The sequence below is a fragment of the Cyprinus carpio genome, chromosome B25, assembly GCF_018340385.1.
Source record: "Cyprinus carpio isolate SPL01 chromosome B25, ASM1834038v1, whole genome shotgun sequence".
Classification (NCBI taxonomy): Eukaryota; Metazoa; Chordata; class Actinopteri; order Cypriniformes; family Cyprinidae; genus Cyprinus; species Cyprinus carpio.
This window is the reverse complement of record NC_056621.1, coordinates 21,379,585-21,394,643: the sequence shown is the minus strand read 5'-3', so window position 1 is coordinate 21,394,643 and position 15,059 is coordinate 21,379,585. Positions and strand designations below refer to the sequence as shown.

General features: G+C 38.6%; 1 protein-coding gene across 2 annotated transcripts; it reads right to left on the bottom strand.

Moving 5' to 3' along the window:
* Positions 1–423: 423 nt before the first annotated feature.
* Positions 424–14,940, bottom strand: LOC109101617 (protein LSM14 homolog A-like). 2 transcript variants are annotated; one of them, XM_042753619.1, is made up of 10 exons: positions 14,677–14,940; positions 13,705–13,868; positions 12,307–12,451; positions 8,237–8,398; positions 5,982–6,062; positions 5,048–5,227; positions 4,140–4,302; positions 4,014–4,046; positions 3,694–3,925; positions 424–2,600 (listed from the first exon to the last, which is right to left on the bottom strand). In XM_042753619.1, the coding sequence occupies exons 1-10, from the start codon at positions 14,795–14,797 to the stop codon at positions 2,577–2,579; spliced, it is 1,305 nt and encodes a 434-aa protein (XP_042609553.1). In that variant the 5' UTR covers positions 14,798–14,940; the 3' UTR covers positions 424–2,576. The 2 variants fall into 2 exon arrangements, with proteins under 2 accessions (XP_042609553.1, XP_042609554.1); XM_042753620.1 differs by lacking the exon at positions 5,982–6,062.
* Positions 14,941–15,059: the final 119 nt, after the last annotated feature.

Genomic DNA, 15,059 nt, shown 5'->3' with positions numbered 1-15,059 from the left:
TTATTATATAGCATTTACAAATGCTTATCAGTACATTCAGCAGTATACATTTACTAAAAAAAAATAATAATAATAAAAAAAAAAAAACAGAAGCAAATGTGTAAATATGCATTAAAGGGAAAATTGACCCAGAAATTAAAATGTCCATTTTGTTGAACACAAAAGATGATACTTTGAAAAATATAGTTAACCATTAACCTCTAAAGCAAAGATTTAAAAAAAAAATAAAAATAAAAACTCAGGTTTGGCTCAATTTGAGGGTGAGTAAATTATTTGTTTCTTATGTTCAACTAATTGCATTTCTTGTAAATGTAAACTACATTTTCATGCCTGAAAAAAAAAAAATATAAAAATAAAAAAACTCAGGTTCACACTAATGTATGGAGCATAAACACTCAACCCACAAAAAATTAAAATCACACATCAGATAGTAAACAGTTTATTCTTGCACCTAGTAAAAACCTCTTTACATGTAGTTGTGAACAGATACCATGCCGGGGTTCACAAGGAAAGCGTGTCGACCCTGAAGGAAGGATTTGGTGTTCATCACAAGAGCATATAGCTCACAGACATCTCCAAGATCGGTGGTTTGTGACAAGACCCGCATGCGGCAACTTCCCGTTTATACACACACACACGAGTATATCTGTTCCAACACTGAATTTACACTGTAATACACAGCCTCTGAAGAAAACGCTGGAATCAAGTCAACAGACTAATACCACCGCAACATTCCTAATTGTTATACATGTATATATATATAAAAAAAAAAAAAAAAAAGTTATATTTTAGGACAACATGAATGTTTATTATTCCTGGGTAAAGGAAACCCCTGATTGAGCAGTTAATTATAAACGGCTCAATTATGAAGCCCTAATTAAATCATGTCCATGTGCTTTAGAAAGCACCTCTGAATTTAAGAGCTTGAAAAGTGCGAAAGGATATATTCACACAAGATCCGAAACTCAAAATGTTTTGCGTCTTACAAACTTGGACTTTAATAAATGCAACAATCTGAGAACAGTTCATTTCATCATCAACTTACCCACCGATCCCAACAGTTTAAACAAACAATTAACAAAGTGATGTCACAGCCATACGCCACACAATCGAATCTGAAGTGAACGGAGGGTTGAAAAACTGGCTAGTTAAAATATCAAACCTTCAACTTTAGTCATAAAAAAAAAAAAAAAACAATTGCATAATTTTGCTTATTCCATGGCAAAAACTCACAGCGAGTATAATGTGAATTTGGTTACTAAATGAAATGTATCCAATCAAAATGCGATGCGTAGGTGTGGCTATGACATCACAATGTGCACGAGGTCACATGACCTTATGACATCATGCTAGTGCAGTCAGTGACTATAAAACACACAGCAGAGATGGGAAACGATAAACAGCGTCTGCACTACAGAACACAACACATTCTGGCTTTACAACAGTCCAGCTTTCACTCATTAAAGACAGGAAGCAGAAGCAAGCATCCTCTGGGAAGCATCTCTCGGTAAGGACTCAAACTCCCAGCCAGGTCTAGGCATGTCAGTTTCACCTGACGTTTGATGAGGTGAAGAACACATGAGCTGTATGTGGAATGACTGGCATATCATTGTTAGCAGTAGAAGCTCAGAAGTGGCAAGAATGCATCGTCAGAGTAACTGCAGCACAGGTTTCTGTAGACTCACAGAGTAGCATTATTTCCTTAGTAAAGATGGACGCTCACTTCTCAGTAAACATCTGCTACAAAGTGCTACACACTGCAAAGTGGACCTCATGAAATATAAATCAAACCCACAGAATATATAAACATCACAGAGGTCGCTCTGCACTGGTTGACCTTATCGTGTCATTTAAAGATGTGCTATTTCAGATTCGTAAGGAATCGTTTCCCTAAAGACAGCATTTCTGTGTTTTTCTCCATTAAATCTAAAACGTCCTTTAGTGAAACTATCAATACTGACACGTCTTGAAGCGCTTGCCCTGATGAGGAACCTCACTAGAAACTACAAACCTCCTACAACCAAAGAAATCTAATGTACTAGTTTATATATATATTAAAAAGAAAAAATATAGGAAACAGGAATAGGAATAGCGACGTTTGAGGTTGAAGAATGAAATTACGTTAGAAAAATATGACAATGTATAACTGAGTTCCAGGCAGTCTATTTTGATGCTAAATACACTGCAAGATACTTTATAGCAAAAATAGTGATCAAAATCATCAGGATACATTGTTTGAGATTATAATCTGTTAGCTGTAAGCAGCAGTATATCAAATTCAGGTTGAGCAGTGAAGGTCAGCAAACGAAGGAAAAGTCCCCCAGAAATCATAATATATTTGGAACCATGTGGAGATATTATTCTCAAATTAACAATTTCAAAAATAGTATATGTTCCACTCCTCAGGAAGAAATGGAGTAGGCGTTTCATTAATATCCAGGTTTCAAGCAGTCGAACCCCAGTGCTGGTGACAGATTTACAACACGTACGTTTATCTCCTCGTTCTCAGCGAAACACGTGCCCCGAAATGCAGTTCCCACACAATTCAGGTCTTCTGGATCCACTTCCTCTCATCTCTATGCAGCCATCTTGTTATCCTTCTAGAGAAACAAATGAAGAGAGAAAAAGTAAATGGCTACAAAAAAAAAAAAAATTCATAATAATGATAATTTATGACGTGTATAATTTAGATTCCCCCCCCCCTCCAAGATACATAAAAAAAAAAGTATAATATTTTCACAGCTGATTTTTGATTTATAGTATTGTACTTTCCCATGAATTAAAGAACATTTTCTTATAAAATGTGGTCACAGGGTCGAATGGCTGTGCAATAGGAGATATCGTCTTTTAAAATTCTGGTTTAATGGCTACAAAAAACAGCTTAACACATATTAGCCTGCACCCCATAAACACAATCAAGTGAACCACCCCTTTAATTGTGGGAAAAATTACATTGTTGTAATGTTTTATTAGTTGGATACATTCGAGGTGCTCAAGTTAGGTGGGCCAAAATCCAAAGCCAAAATTTGCGATCCCCTACTGCCCATGTGAAGCAAGGTGTCCCCCAGGGATCTGTTCTTGGCACTCTATTATTCATTATTTACATACTACCCCTGCATCAAATCTTTTACCTTTTGCTCATTTTTAAACAAAGCTGCACAACCTTGCTCCCTGGTATCTCTGAGATCTGCTTCTCCCTTACAGCCCAACCAGCTCAATACACTCCTCTGATTCTGGTCTTCTCAGTATCCCTCGGTCTCACCTTGCTTCAATGGGGGGGGTAGACTATTTAGCATTGCTGAACCCAAATTATGGAACTCTCTCCTGTGAATTTATATCACTTCTTAAAACTCATCTGTTCTCTGAGTGTTAACATTTGTAAGTTATGTCCTACATCTCTTTGTTTTCTGAACGTTATCATTCTTACTGTCCTAGTTATGTCCTGTTTTCTCATTGTTTTTTTCACTTGTACTAGTGTCATTCTTGCTTATTATATTAATATTTTTCTTTTCTAATTGTATCTTTTACTGTAAAGTGTCCTTGAGCTAAAATCATTTTTAGTGCATTCCTGCTATCTTGTATTAGACAAAAAAACAACAAGTCAACAATTTGTACCCTATTAGAGGAAAGCGCCATACATTTATATTATAAAGCACATTTATATAAAATAATCATTTCTGACTCGTTCATTACCCTGTATTCAAAATCAGAGAACTCTCTTCCTCCTTGACTTCCTCTGAATCCTCCTCTGAAGCCACTTCCACCAGGGTGAGATCCGAACCACCCCCGTCCGGCTCCGCGGCCACGGCCCCCTCTGAAGCCCATGCCACTGCGACCTCTGAAGCCTCCGCGGCCCCGCCGTAACGAGATGCCAAACGTCTCCGAGTTCATCCTCCGCTCCTCCGCCCAGGTCTGCCTCCTCTCTCTTAACAATGAAAACAAGTTCAAATTAATTTTACTAATTTTTCGTTGCACGTTTCTACACAAACTGATGCCACTTCTGCTTTACTCACCGAGGGAAACCGGACCCTCCAGACCTCTCCTTCCTGTTTAAAATCAGGTACAATGACAAGATTTATGAATTTGTTCATATTAAAGGTTTAGGCTCTTATTAAAAGGTGTGCTGATTGTGATGTGACCTTGTGTCATCGCAGGAGATGTTGTCAAAAAAGGATTTGGATTTATCGTAGTAGCAGTTTGGTCTGAGAGGATCTTCCTCCTCAGCGTTTCCTTCGCTGTTCTGAGGTTCGACCCCTGAATCACTCTTATCCTCGCCATTCAAAGCTTTATCAGACTTCTCATCTGAACAAACACATACAGTTAATGCACAGAGAAATACACCTGCATTTTTCTCCAGACTACAGTATGAGAATGCCATCTGCTTTACACTCTGCGTCTGTTACTCTGCTCCCCATATTGTGAAAGTGAGCTCTATACTGAATGAGTGTACTTGCAGAAAAGAGAATATTAATAATAAAGTAATAATTTTAACTTATTTCATATTAGATTTCAAGTTAATAGCAACTTTAATTCCAGCTTAATCATTATAAATGTGTAATTACAAATGTATTTAAATACATGACACAAAAGAAACAAAATTAAAGAATTTAATCAATTTTACTATAAAACAATTTAAGCAAATTCAGTTCATTTCTCAGTACTACTTGGGTTAGTACTCTCTTATTAGTAATTGCATTTAATAAGCAGTTAAGTGTAAGAAAACATTGTACTTAAGAATATTCTTTCAAAGTATATTAGATTACACTTTATTTTAAGGTGTCCTTGTTACAGTGTAATGCTACATTAAGTACATTTAAGTGATATTAATTGACTACATTTACTTACTATATGGTTAGGGTTTGACTTAAGGTAACTTGCATGTGATTATGCATAATTTATTGTTATTTTAATAGTAAGTGCATGTAATGTGTAACAAGGACACCTTGAAATAAACTGTTACCATATATTTTCATTGTAAGTGCTCTCTTTAAAAGGATGCAAACGTCATTTTCCAGCTGATCTTGCATATTTGGTAATCTGTTTGTACCTTTCAGTTTGAGTTTGCTCTGGAACTCTTTGTCAATATCGTCTTTGTTGAACTGAGCATTGGCGCTCTCGAAGTCAAAGTCTTTCTCAAACTTCATGGGTCCTTCTCTTCGCACAGGGAACCGTCCTCTACCACGATGACCTCCGGCGCGACCGCGGCGGGCAGCAGGAGGACCACCATCTGAGCAGAACAAACACACGATTACAGCTCTAGATCATAAATACATAAAATATACATTTAGAAACATTACAAAAAAGAATTAAATTAGGCATGCCGTGACATTCAGTTGCTAATAATATAAATGTAAAAAGTCTATTCTCACAGACTTTAGTTAAGTTTAGTTGTCGGTGTGCAGAAAAAAGCAGTTGTCTACTGAGAAGTAAACTAGCACAAGTGTGAACACAGAGTCACCTAATAATCATAAGAACACAGAGGAGATATGAGCAAATTCAGCATATTGAGTGAATCTCATGAAAACATACTCAGGTCACCATTCCACCAAAATAAAAAAACAATATGCACACACGTGCACATTTTCAACAAGTAGGTGCTCCCATTTAATTATTAACATCAGCAGATTGGTAAAGTACAAGAACTACAATTTTAATTACATAACATTACCATAAGACCTTTTAATTTTTTTTGCACATTACAATTATGAGACTTCAGGGGAAAACTTTCATATTTAGTCAACATGATGCCACACGTGAAGCCTACTGCTCCAAAAAACAGGTTTATTAAAACAATCATCACCTTGTAAAAGACAGCTCAATCAGGTTGCATGAGATTCACAATTCAGAGGTTCCTCTATAAGAAAGGAGCTCGCTAAAAGCCACTGTGTGGATGCGTGTGAAATACAGCTCTTATAAGAATCATGCAGTTTTAGCATTCAACAAAACTGCGGTGCAAGGCTTTTCAGCAGACGTGTTATAACCTGCAAGCCGTTTAGAAGCGTCCCCGTTTCCTCCTCTGGACTGACTGGACTCTGGTACGCTTGGTTTCGGGACATCCGTGCCTGGGAGAGTATAACTCTTTAAGACACATTAAGCTGTACCAAATCCTTGTAGCAGAATACTAGTTTTGTTCATACAGTGTCAGGTTTTTCTATTCTTAATATTGTTCCTTTTCTGAAAAGCCCTAATAAAAGGCCTGTATTTCTTAAGAGTACACAGAATCCATTACCTTTGTCAAGTGACTCAGTGAACAGCCCGAGTCATAGGCTGCATCTTAAAAACTACCTACATGGACAGCAAACTAGAGGTCCAGCCATTATTGCAGTACCACTAAAGGACTAACATTCTCATTCACTTTTTAAAACAACTAGAATGACAAAGTAAAGGGCCATGGATGTTAAAATATGTTCTCCAGAACTAATACGTGATTCACTATCGGAACATTTCAGATGAAGTCAGACATGGGAATACCCAAACTGACTTCCCATTTGCATCCTCACTGTGTTAGTCATCACACTTCATGGTCACATGAAGAGACGGAGTTCAAATTCTGGGGACGGTTCATAAGCAAACAAGAGCAAATGCTGTCAAGGGCCGCTCTCACAGAGGCAGAGCCCATTTTTCCATGCCAATATGCTATTTTTAAAGCATTCTTAAGTGCTGTGTCTCACATTTTTAGACGTTAAGACGGCCCCTTAAAGGGTTAGTACATCCCCCAAGATGAAAATTCTGTCATTAATTACTCACCCTCATGTCATTCCAAACACAAGACCTTTGTTCATCTTCGGAAAACAAATTAAGATATTTTTCAATGTTCCCAGGTCCAGACACGTAGGTTAGGGTTAGGATGAGGGGGACTCGGGAAGAATGTCTCTAAAGAAGTAAAAGACATCAGGGCCTTTCGCACCGCTTTAGTTCCAGAACTAAATGTACAATACTACAGTACCGGGACGATTTTGCACGAACTATTTCCCAGTACCATTTAAAGGGTTGCATTCGCAATAACCGTGTGTACTAGGAAGTGACGTAAGCCGGTCGACCGCTCATTTGTGCGCGGCGTTCAACAACGAAAACATGAAGAACAACGTTAACAACAGGAGGATGGAGGACGCTGTGATCGGAGCGGTGTTTGTGTTGTTTCCCCAGCTTTTCACAATAATGGACATGGAATGTCGACGTAAACGTAAAGCGATTGAAAGAACGGAAAGGAGGACTAAGAATCTCCAACGACAACTGGCAGTGCTACATTTGCTACAAGTGCCTGCACTTCAGCGACGTCCATCCATCGCTGTTCTCCATACTTGTGAAATAAGTTGACAACGTTTACAATATGTTACACGGCGGGTGTGGGTGTTTTCGTACGCGTTTGACCAATCAATGTTACGTCACAGGTAGTACCAGTTGTGCTGGTTAGGAGCTAATTTGGTTCTCGAAAAAGGCAGTCTGGTACTAAAATCATACCCAGTTCCCGGGGGTGCGAAAACGCCAAAAAGTGGGTAGTTCCACAATTAGTTCCGGTACTATGAAAAGGTTCCTGCGGTAAAAAAAGGCCCTATCGGATTTCAACAAATATATCTTGGTGGGGGTGCTCAGCTTCCAAAAAGAACCCAAAGAACATTGTTTTTAACTTTACTTTGTTCAGCTTGCCAAAAGAACCCAGCGTTACATGAACAGTGGATGCAGTTTGTTTTTCCGAGGCAGCAACGGAGTTTCACAAGTGTGTCTGTTGACAAACGTTTTATAAACAAGGCCCAGTTTGACGCTGGATTTGTTCCGATACTGAAAGATAGAGCGGTCCCGGCGATAAAAGATCGTGGTCATGATTCAGAACTGCAGAAGGTAAGTAAAACGGCATCAAATATCTGTGTTTTGTTGGCAGTCGGAGCTCAAGAGCTCGTCACTCTTTAGCTCCACCCACGGCGCACCTCCAGGAGCTCGGCTGTTTTCGGAGAGAATCGTAAAGCTGTATCTTTCTTTTATAAATATGTGGAGGAGATATGAAGGATGTAATACTACACTATATGTACTCGAGATTCACATGAGATTGGATGAAACTGTGTGTGTTATGTCACCTTTCATTTGTGTGATGAACAAAGGTTTTATGGGTTTGGAACGACATGAGGGTGAGTAATTAATGACAACTTTAATTTTTGGTAGAACTAACCCTTTAAGCATCATTTGGGTCACGAGCATCAACTTGGCACCTGAACAAGTTGGCATCTGGATTTATTCTCACCCCTAGTCTGTTCTGGGAAGTCCACAGGCGTCTGTGTGTTGGTGGAGGCTGCACGAGTTTCCACGGGGCTCTTGCGAGCCAGGGCTGTGGGAGCAGCGGCGGTGACCGCAGGTTCTGCTGGGGGGCTCTTTCGCAGAGGGTCCAGAGCCAGATTGGCATGATCTGTATAAAAATAATGAAAAGGTTAAGAACTGCAGCTACCCTGATGTGAGGAAAACAGTGCTGGTTAGAAGACGAAATCTTGCGGAAAATGTTAAGAACAGCAGCTACCCTGATGTGAGGAAAACATTGCTAATTATAATAATAAATCCATCTATTGATTAAACAGAGGTCTCCAAAATCCAGACAAACAACCAATAGAAAATTAAAATCAAAGAAACAAAAAATCAAAACATCAAAAACACACACACAGCACACAAACACAGTTAACCACAACACTATCACACCAGAAGTGAAAACATCACTACACTATCATGGTGGAAGTGGATTCCTAGTGCACCAGTAGCTCCAACAGAATGGCCACCTAAAGCAAGGAACATCACAGGAAACCCAGGCTCTGAAAGGAATAGTCTTCATTGCACCTCCAACCCAGCCTAATGATGGATAGCTCTGGACCCCAAGGTCCTGCAGAGTTTTGTAGTCTATAAAAATGACCACAATGTGTGATGACTGTAACAATCAATCGAACACACCCACTTGGAATTTTGAAGTAAACCTGAAGACTTCAGTCATCAGGGGTGCAGCTCAACTCTACAAAACACTGCACACCATGAGGGCCAGAGTTGCCTATCCCTTATCCAGCCCAATGACAGAAGTCATAGTCTAAGCAAATATGAGACACTTGGGAAGAGGTACGATGGGAAGTAGGAGCTTCAAGGATAATGGACAAGGTAGGTCCTCCCACCTTGAAGATGATAACAGTAATGCATAAGGCTGGAGACTTTTTCAGTCTTTTCTATTTAGGGTGGTCTACAATACCCTCTAATCCCTGGAGAATTTGCACAGGTGGTGATTGTGAAAAGTCAATGGACCTCAACGGCACACATCCTGTCAGGTCGCAAGGCAGCAGTGATTTTAAAAAGTGCTTTTAAGCTGTTGAAACGCAATTAGCAGCCAAAGAACTTATTTCGCTATATGTTCTCTGAGAAACGGTTTCTGAACACTGTCGGAGAGCAGTGCCGGAGAATTGAACCAAGTTATTTTTGCTGCTTTATAGGCCTTGAATGGTTAAATAAACGTTTGTATGTGTCAAAATTCTCATCTTTTTCTAAGTACACTTGTAAACACAGTAGGTCTTAAGTGAAAGCAAACAGCTGAGAAAGAAAACATGTGTTTAACAGTATACCGGATCCAGGCAGCTCTTAAAGTGACAGCAGTCTAACATTCCTGCTGATTGTAATTGTTAAACAACAAGAGAAAATCTCTTGCTGCTCTTAACAATCACTTTTGTAACTTTAAGAAAAATATAGAGTGAAGAATATGCAGTGTTTTATACATTTGATTACTTTATATAATGCATGTAAACATTTTTTATTTTTTTTAATCTGGGCAAGTATTAGTTTTTTTATTTTTGTGATATTGACAAGAATGGTGAAATTTCTATCGTATCAAATTTTAAACGCAAAAATAACTATATTGTGATATTGTTCCAGTGAAAGAAAATTACTCATATCATGATAAGATATTGGTCATATCGCCCACCTCTAGTCTGATCTTATGCTGTCCACAACCCTGGGACCAAACACAACTATTTGGTCAAAGGGAAAGGTATTTGCTCTTGGGGAGCAAGCAGAACCCGGGAAAGAGGTTGCCAGGAAGCATCAGAGAGGACGTCAAGAACAAGGGCAACAAGTGTTGTGGGATGGCAACCCTATTCGCTGCAATCATAAGAGGGCACTAAGCAAGATTAGCAAGCTTAAGTCTATTGAGAAGTTCAAAAAGACTAGAATTAATGCTTATTGTCGGACAATAATGTCTGTTAATTTAAGTAAGTTTGGTCAAGTAAATGGGTTAAACAGTTTGTATCCATTTTCCCCAGTTACATTTTCAACTCCTGAATTTTTCTCCTGTATATCCCATTTAATGTGATTATTCCCAAATGTCTGCAGTGTGTATGTGGCCTGTAATTTATTTAGGTTATCAGAAAGCTATTAAAACCACTCATTTTTCCTCTACATGCAGGTGCCTTAAAACTTCCTCCGAGAGAGAGAAGTGAAACTGTTACACATGAAACTTTCAAGACACAACTGACACACAAGAGACCACCAATCTGTTTGGATCCTGCAGAGTATTAAACACTTTATTTCACACTGGTAAACTGAAAAAGTAACATTTTGATTTGATTTGGCAGTTAGATGAACCCAAATACTTGGCTTATGAACTTTGAATAGTTTGATTTTGGCCCCCAGGGAGAAGTTTACCTTCTGCTACGAATGCACTCAAAAAATGTATCATCGATATAATGTTTCATATTGTTCGGTATCGATAAATATAATGTTTCATATTGTTCAGTGCCGATAATTATTGACATTTTTTAACCTTTTTTAAAACAGAGCAATAGAAGACAATGTTTAAGTTCAACCACTTTCTTTTTTTATTAATCCAATTTAAGACATTTTTTTTTTAAAGTGCTGCATGTAAGTTTTTGACTTTTTTAAGAAACATGCTAAGTTAACATACTTGTTTATCTGAAAAACAATGCTACAGTCAGTTATTATCCTTTAAAAAAATATGCATTCTGGGCCAGAATGTCGGTCTCTGTTTTGGTTTGTGAAACCCGTCCCACTGCCAGTTTACCCAACCATATTTCGGCAACCTGGGTTGGCAGAAATCACAGCGGCGCACACCCCTAAGTGTGCCCAATCTCGCAAATGTGTGCAATCGCGAAATCTCAGGAGGAGAGGAGGAGGCGCCGAGTAAAAAAACCCGTTTAAACATGCAATACCTAGTTCAACCACTCGGTGTCAATCCTACATACAACACCTTTAACGTTCAAACAATAAAATTTAAACATATCTAATTTCTTATGTTTTATGTGCAGATACAGACACATGAAGGCACAACAATGCAGCGCATTGTTTATATACAATCAAAAAAAATAATATAAAATAAAACTCTAAACTACCCAAAAATAAAAAACATAAACTGCATATAATCTTGTAAATTCCATAAACAATTATGAACGAAACAGCATCATGTATTTATGCATAGCTTAATTTAAATAGCCGAAGCACCGATCACACAGATTGCATTTAAATACAAGAGACGCAGTGAAATGGAATAAACCTCCACAAATTTGCAACGTGTTTTCTAAAAGATTAAACTCTTTTAACTTTACATGGCTTTCTGTACATCTCTTGCGTGTCACGCAAGTGCATCAGTCATAGTTGACTGTCCAACAATTGCACCTAATACATGCTCTTTGTGAATGGCTTGGTTTTGGTTTTAACCTAATCAATAACTTCTCCGCATTGAGCATCTATATTTTTCCGAATATTTTGAATGAATAACACAGTTATGGCGTGTCTTGTGGGTTCAAATGGACAGACTTAAAAAAAAAAAAAAAACACAATCACCGCATCTCTGATGAAGCTCCCTAACCAACGCACACCTAACATTCAATTGCACCATTTTTGCATTCACATGCAAATTTTTATTTTAAATTCGACATATTCATTTTTCATTCACAATCTGCTCATCACAGGCAGCCACAACACTCATGTGTTTGTGTGTGCTGTCTGTTTGTAATTCATAGCACGCGCCTATATTGTACGCTATATCTAAAAAAAAAATTATCGTTATAGATGAAGGTGTACCATCGATAAATACCAATACCGTTTTATCGCCCAGGCCTACAGTGTCACCACCAAACAATGCCACAGTACTTCCTGCGAGGAAAGGAAGAGCAGGCACACACATCAGATGTGCCACAGGATCATCAAATGCGGACTTAAATATCCTGTTCTGTCACTTCTGCTCAGCACCTTGTAACAAATTAATGGAGGTGTTGCAGTATTTCGCAGCTGTATGTTCCTCATATTCTCCATTACAAAGCTGTAAAGGGGACTTACCGACTCCAACAGTGCCAAACTGTGGTGAGACCAGTGTGCTGGGGTTGAACTGGGTGTATGGCATGACTTGTGGACGGTTGAACAGCCCATAGGAGTTCCCAGACTGGAAGGATGATGGTGGGGCAGTGGAAGATCCCATAGAGGACTAACAGAGGAATAAAAGCATGGTCACTGCTCAAGAACTGCTCATGAACAATGACAAACTAAAAACTAACACCATGCAGTCTAAGATCTGTCCAACAAAGCTCAAAGATGTAATCTGTATTCTGAATACATGTTTTTGCTAGTTTCAGTATTAGAAAGCTAACGAGCTGCCTACCTAGACTGCATTTTGAGTGCAAGTCCTTTTCTGATGGGACTAGTTTGGAGGCGGTTAAGAGAATTTGTTTCATAGACACTTAAATTGTGTTCCATGCATTGTTGTGACTTTAATCAAGTCTGATAAAAAAAAAAAAATATATATATATTTTCTTCTTAGTAAAAATAATAATTTCATCTTAGTCATCCTCTTAAAAAAAAAAAAATCTACTCACCCTGACAGGAATGGCTTTACTTGTAGATACTGTGTTCTAATTTGTTTTAATTAATTAATTAAAAAATTAATAACTTCAAAAACAGTGATTTTACACCTCGCTGTTGAGGAATATAATGTTGCAATATAGTATCTAGACTATTTTATTAATAAAAAAATCGCAGGGAAGCGTTGACAATTTGTGTGTGTGTGCAGCGCAATCTCCGATCTCTCTCTGTGTGTGTGTCTGTGAGTGATGAGTGCATCAATTAAAGCAGCGCATTAATACAGAATGGTGATTAAACTGACACAAACCAGTGCATTAAACAATTTTAATGCATACCTGCCAGCCAATCAGAATCCAGTATTCAGACAGACATTTTGACATTCAAATACATCACAAACATTTGATTTTGTGTCGAATGAGAGACCGAACGTGGGTTTACGTTTCATTTTAGCCTAAATTACCGTTAATTTGTTTTAGCTTGTCGTGTATATAGCTATAGCTTCTTATATTTTTAATTCTTGTTCTTTTCTAAATAGGTCTTCTGTTAAATTGAAAGGATTTGTTGTGGAGTGAGGGGAACTAAAACAGCCTAGCTATTAGCATTAGGCCTATTTCTGAATGAAAGAATAAAATGCGACTTATACGTGACTTTTTTTTTCCTTTTCCCAATTTTATTTCTACATGTAGCGTATTTTAACCATGCAGCAAACGTTTTAAAATATTTTGATAAATTACTGAAAAAACAAATAAATAAACGACCTTTTAAACCGTTTAACAGATTGTATTAATCAGTCAAAATCCCAACAGTCGGTTACCGGTTAAAATCTTCATTATTTTGTACAGGGCACTCACTGGCCCCCGAGCGTGTCCTTGTCTGTACCTGAACGATGGCGGGGTCCTGAGGCAGAGAGCATGTCGGTTTGGGAGGTTCACACACTGTCAGATCTTTGATGTCACTTCCTCTGAATATGATATACTCAAACGTCTCATCTCTGGGTGCGATGGGGCGGTCCGTGGGGCGGTCCTCGGTGCCAAAGGAGCGCACTGCAACAAGAATTACAAGAGTTTTAAATCCGCTTTCACGTAATTTGTCTTCCTCTGAGATTTGAACTGACTCGAATCTTCTTAAAATCAGACAGCTTTTGCACAGTAAGTAATCCAGTTTGTTAAGTATGACCTTTCCAAATATATCCTCACGGTTTTCCGTCATGCTACCAAGAATCAAGTTGGTAAAATTGATAAGATCCATACCGAAATCTCAAGAGGACAGACAGTGATTTATCTTTGAATCATTCAAACATTTGTGTCTGGAGTACACTGAACAGTGAATATAATCTTAGCTTTATTGTGTGCTATAAATGTGTATAGTGCTCATAAAAAGCAGCTGAGATAGTATTCTCGAGTGAACATCACTAACGAACAGTTTAGTTCCTAAATAGTTAAACTAATAAGTGTTAAGCTAAGTCACAGTGTTATCACTATTTTCCCCATAGAACTGCATTTAATTTAATTTAGTCGCTCGCTCTCTAGAAATTATATAAAAAATAAAATCATATCATAACTATATGAAATAAAATCATTTCTCTCTCTAGAATTACACATTCAGGGCGCGACAGACGCGTTAATCTCGCCGTCTTCAGGTGAATAAGGAGCACAGGATTGAACACACGCTTAGCGCTCGACACTGCTGTCTATTTAGGGCAGCTCACTGCTGTCTATTTAGGGCAGCTCACCACATTTGAGACACAGCCTCGTTACTAAACACTAACGCCGCGTACAACGCAAAATACTGGCGCTTAAGACGAAGCGTAGCCGCGAGAAGCGCGTGTTGTGTTTGAGGAGCGTTGTTTACCTTTGGCGAGCGCCACGGTGGAGTTCTCCGTGTCGATGGTGTAGAGAATGCCTTCATAGCGGATCTCCGCTTTACTGATCAGACTGATCTTACTGCCGATATACGGCGTGCCGCCGCTCATCGTCCCGCTAACGTGCGCTAAACCGAGAGAGCTTGCCTAAAATACAGCTGCTCGTCACAGCATCAACAAACCGCTGCAGCGCGTGAGTGTGTTTGCTAAGGTAATATGGCCGCCTGCATTTCAGGCCATCGGGCGGAAATGACGCATGACCGCCTTCGTTTCGTCAGTATCAGGGTTTCCCCACTTTTTCCTTTTTTTATTTTTTTGCGCTTATAAAATAATTTTGGTTTGATCTATCTACATTCTTCGCTTCAAAAACTGA

Excerpts from the sequence above, each read along its gene's own strand:
- LOC109101617 (XM_042753619.1), bottom strand. The coding sequence starts at position 14,797 with ATGAGCGGCGGCACGCCGTATATCGGCAGTAAGATCAGTCTGATCAGT. Across the intron at positions 13,869-14,676 it reads CACCGTGGCGCTCGCCAAAG|TGCGCTCCTTTGGCACCGAG; the intron begins GTAAACAACGCT and ends TTCTTGTTGCAG. Across the intron at positions 4,303-5,047 it reads GAGCAAACTCAAACTGAAAG|ATGAGAAGTCTGATAAAGCT; the intron begins GTACAAACAGAT and ends GTGTTTGTTCAG.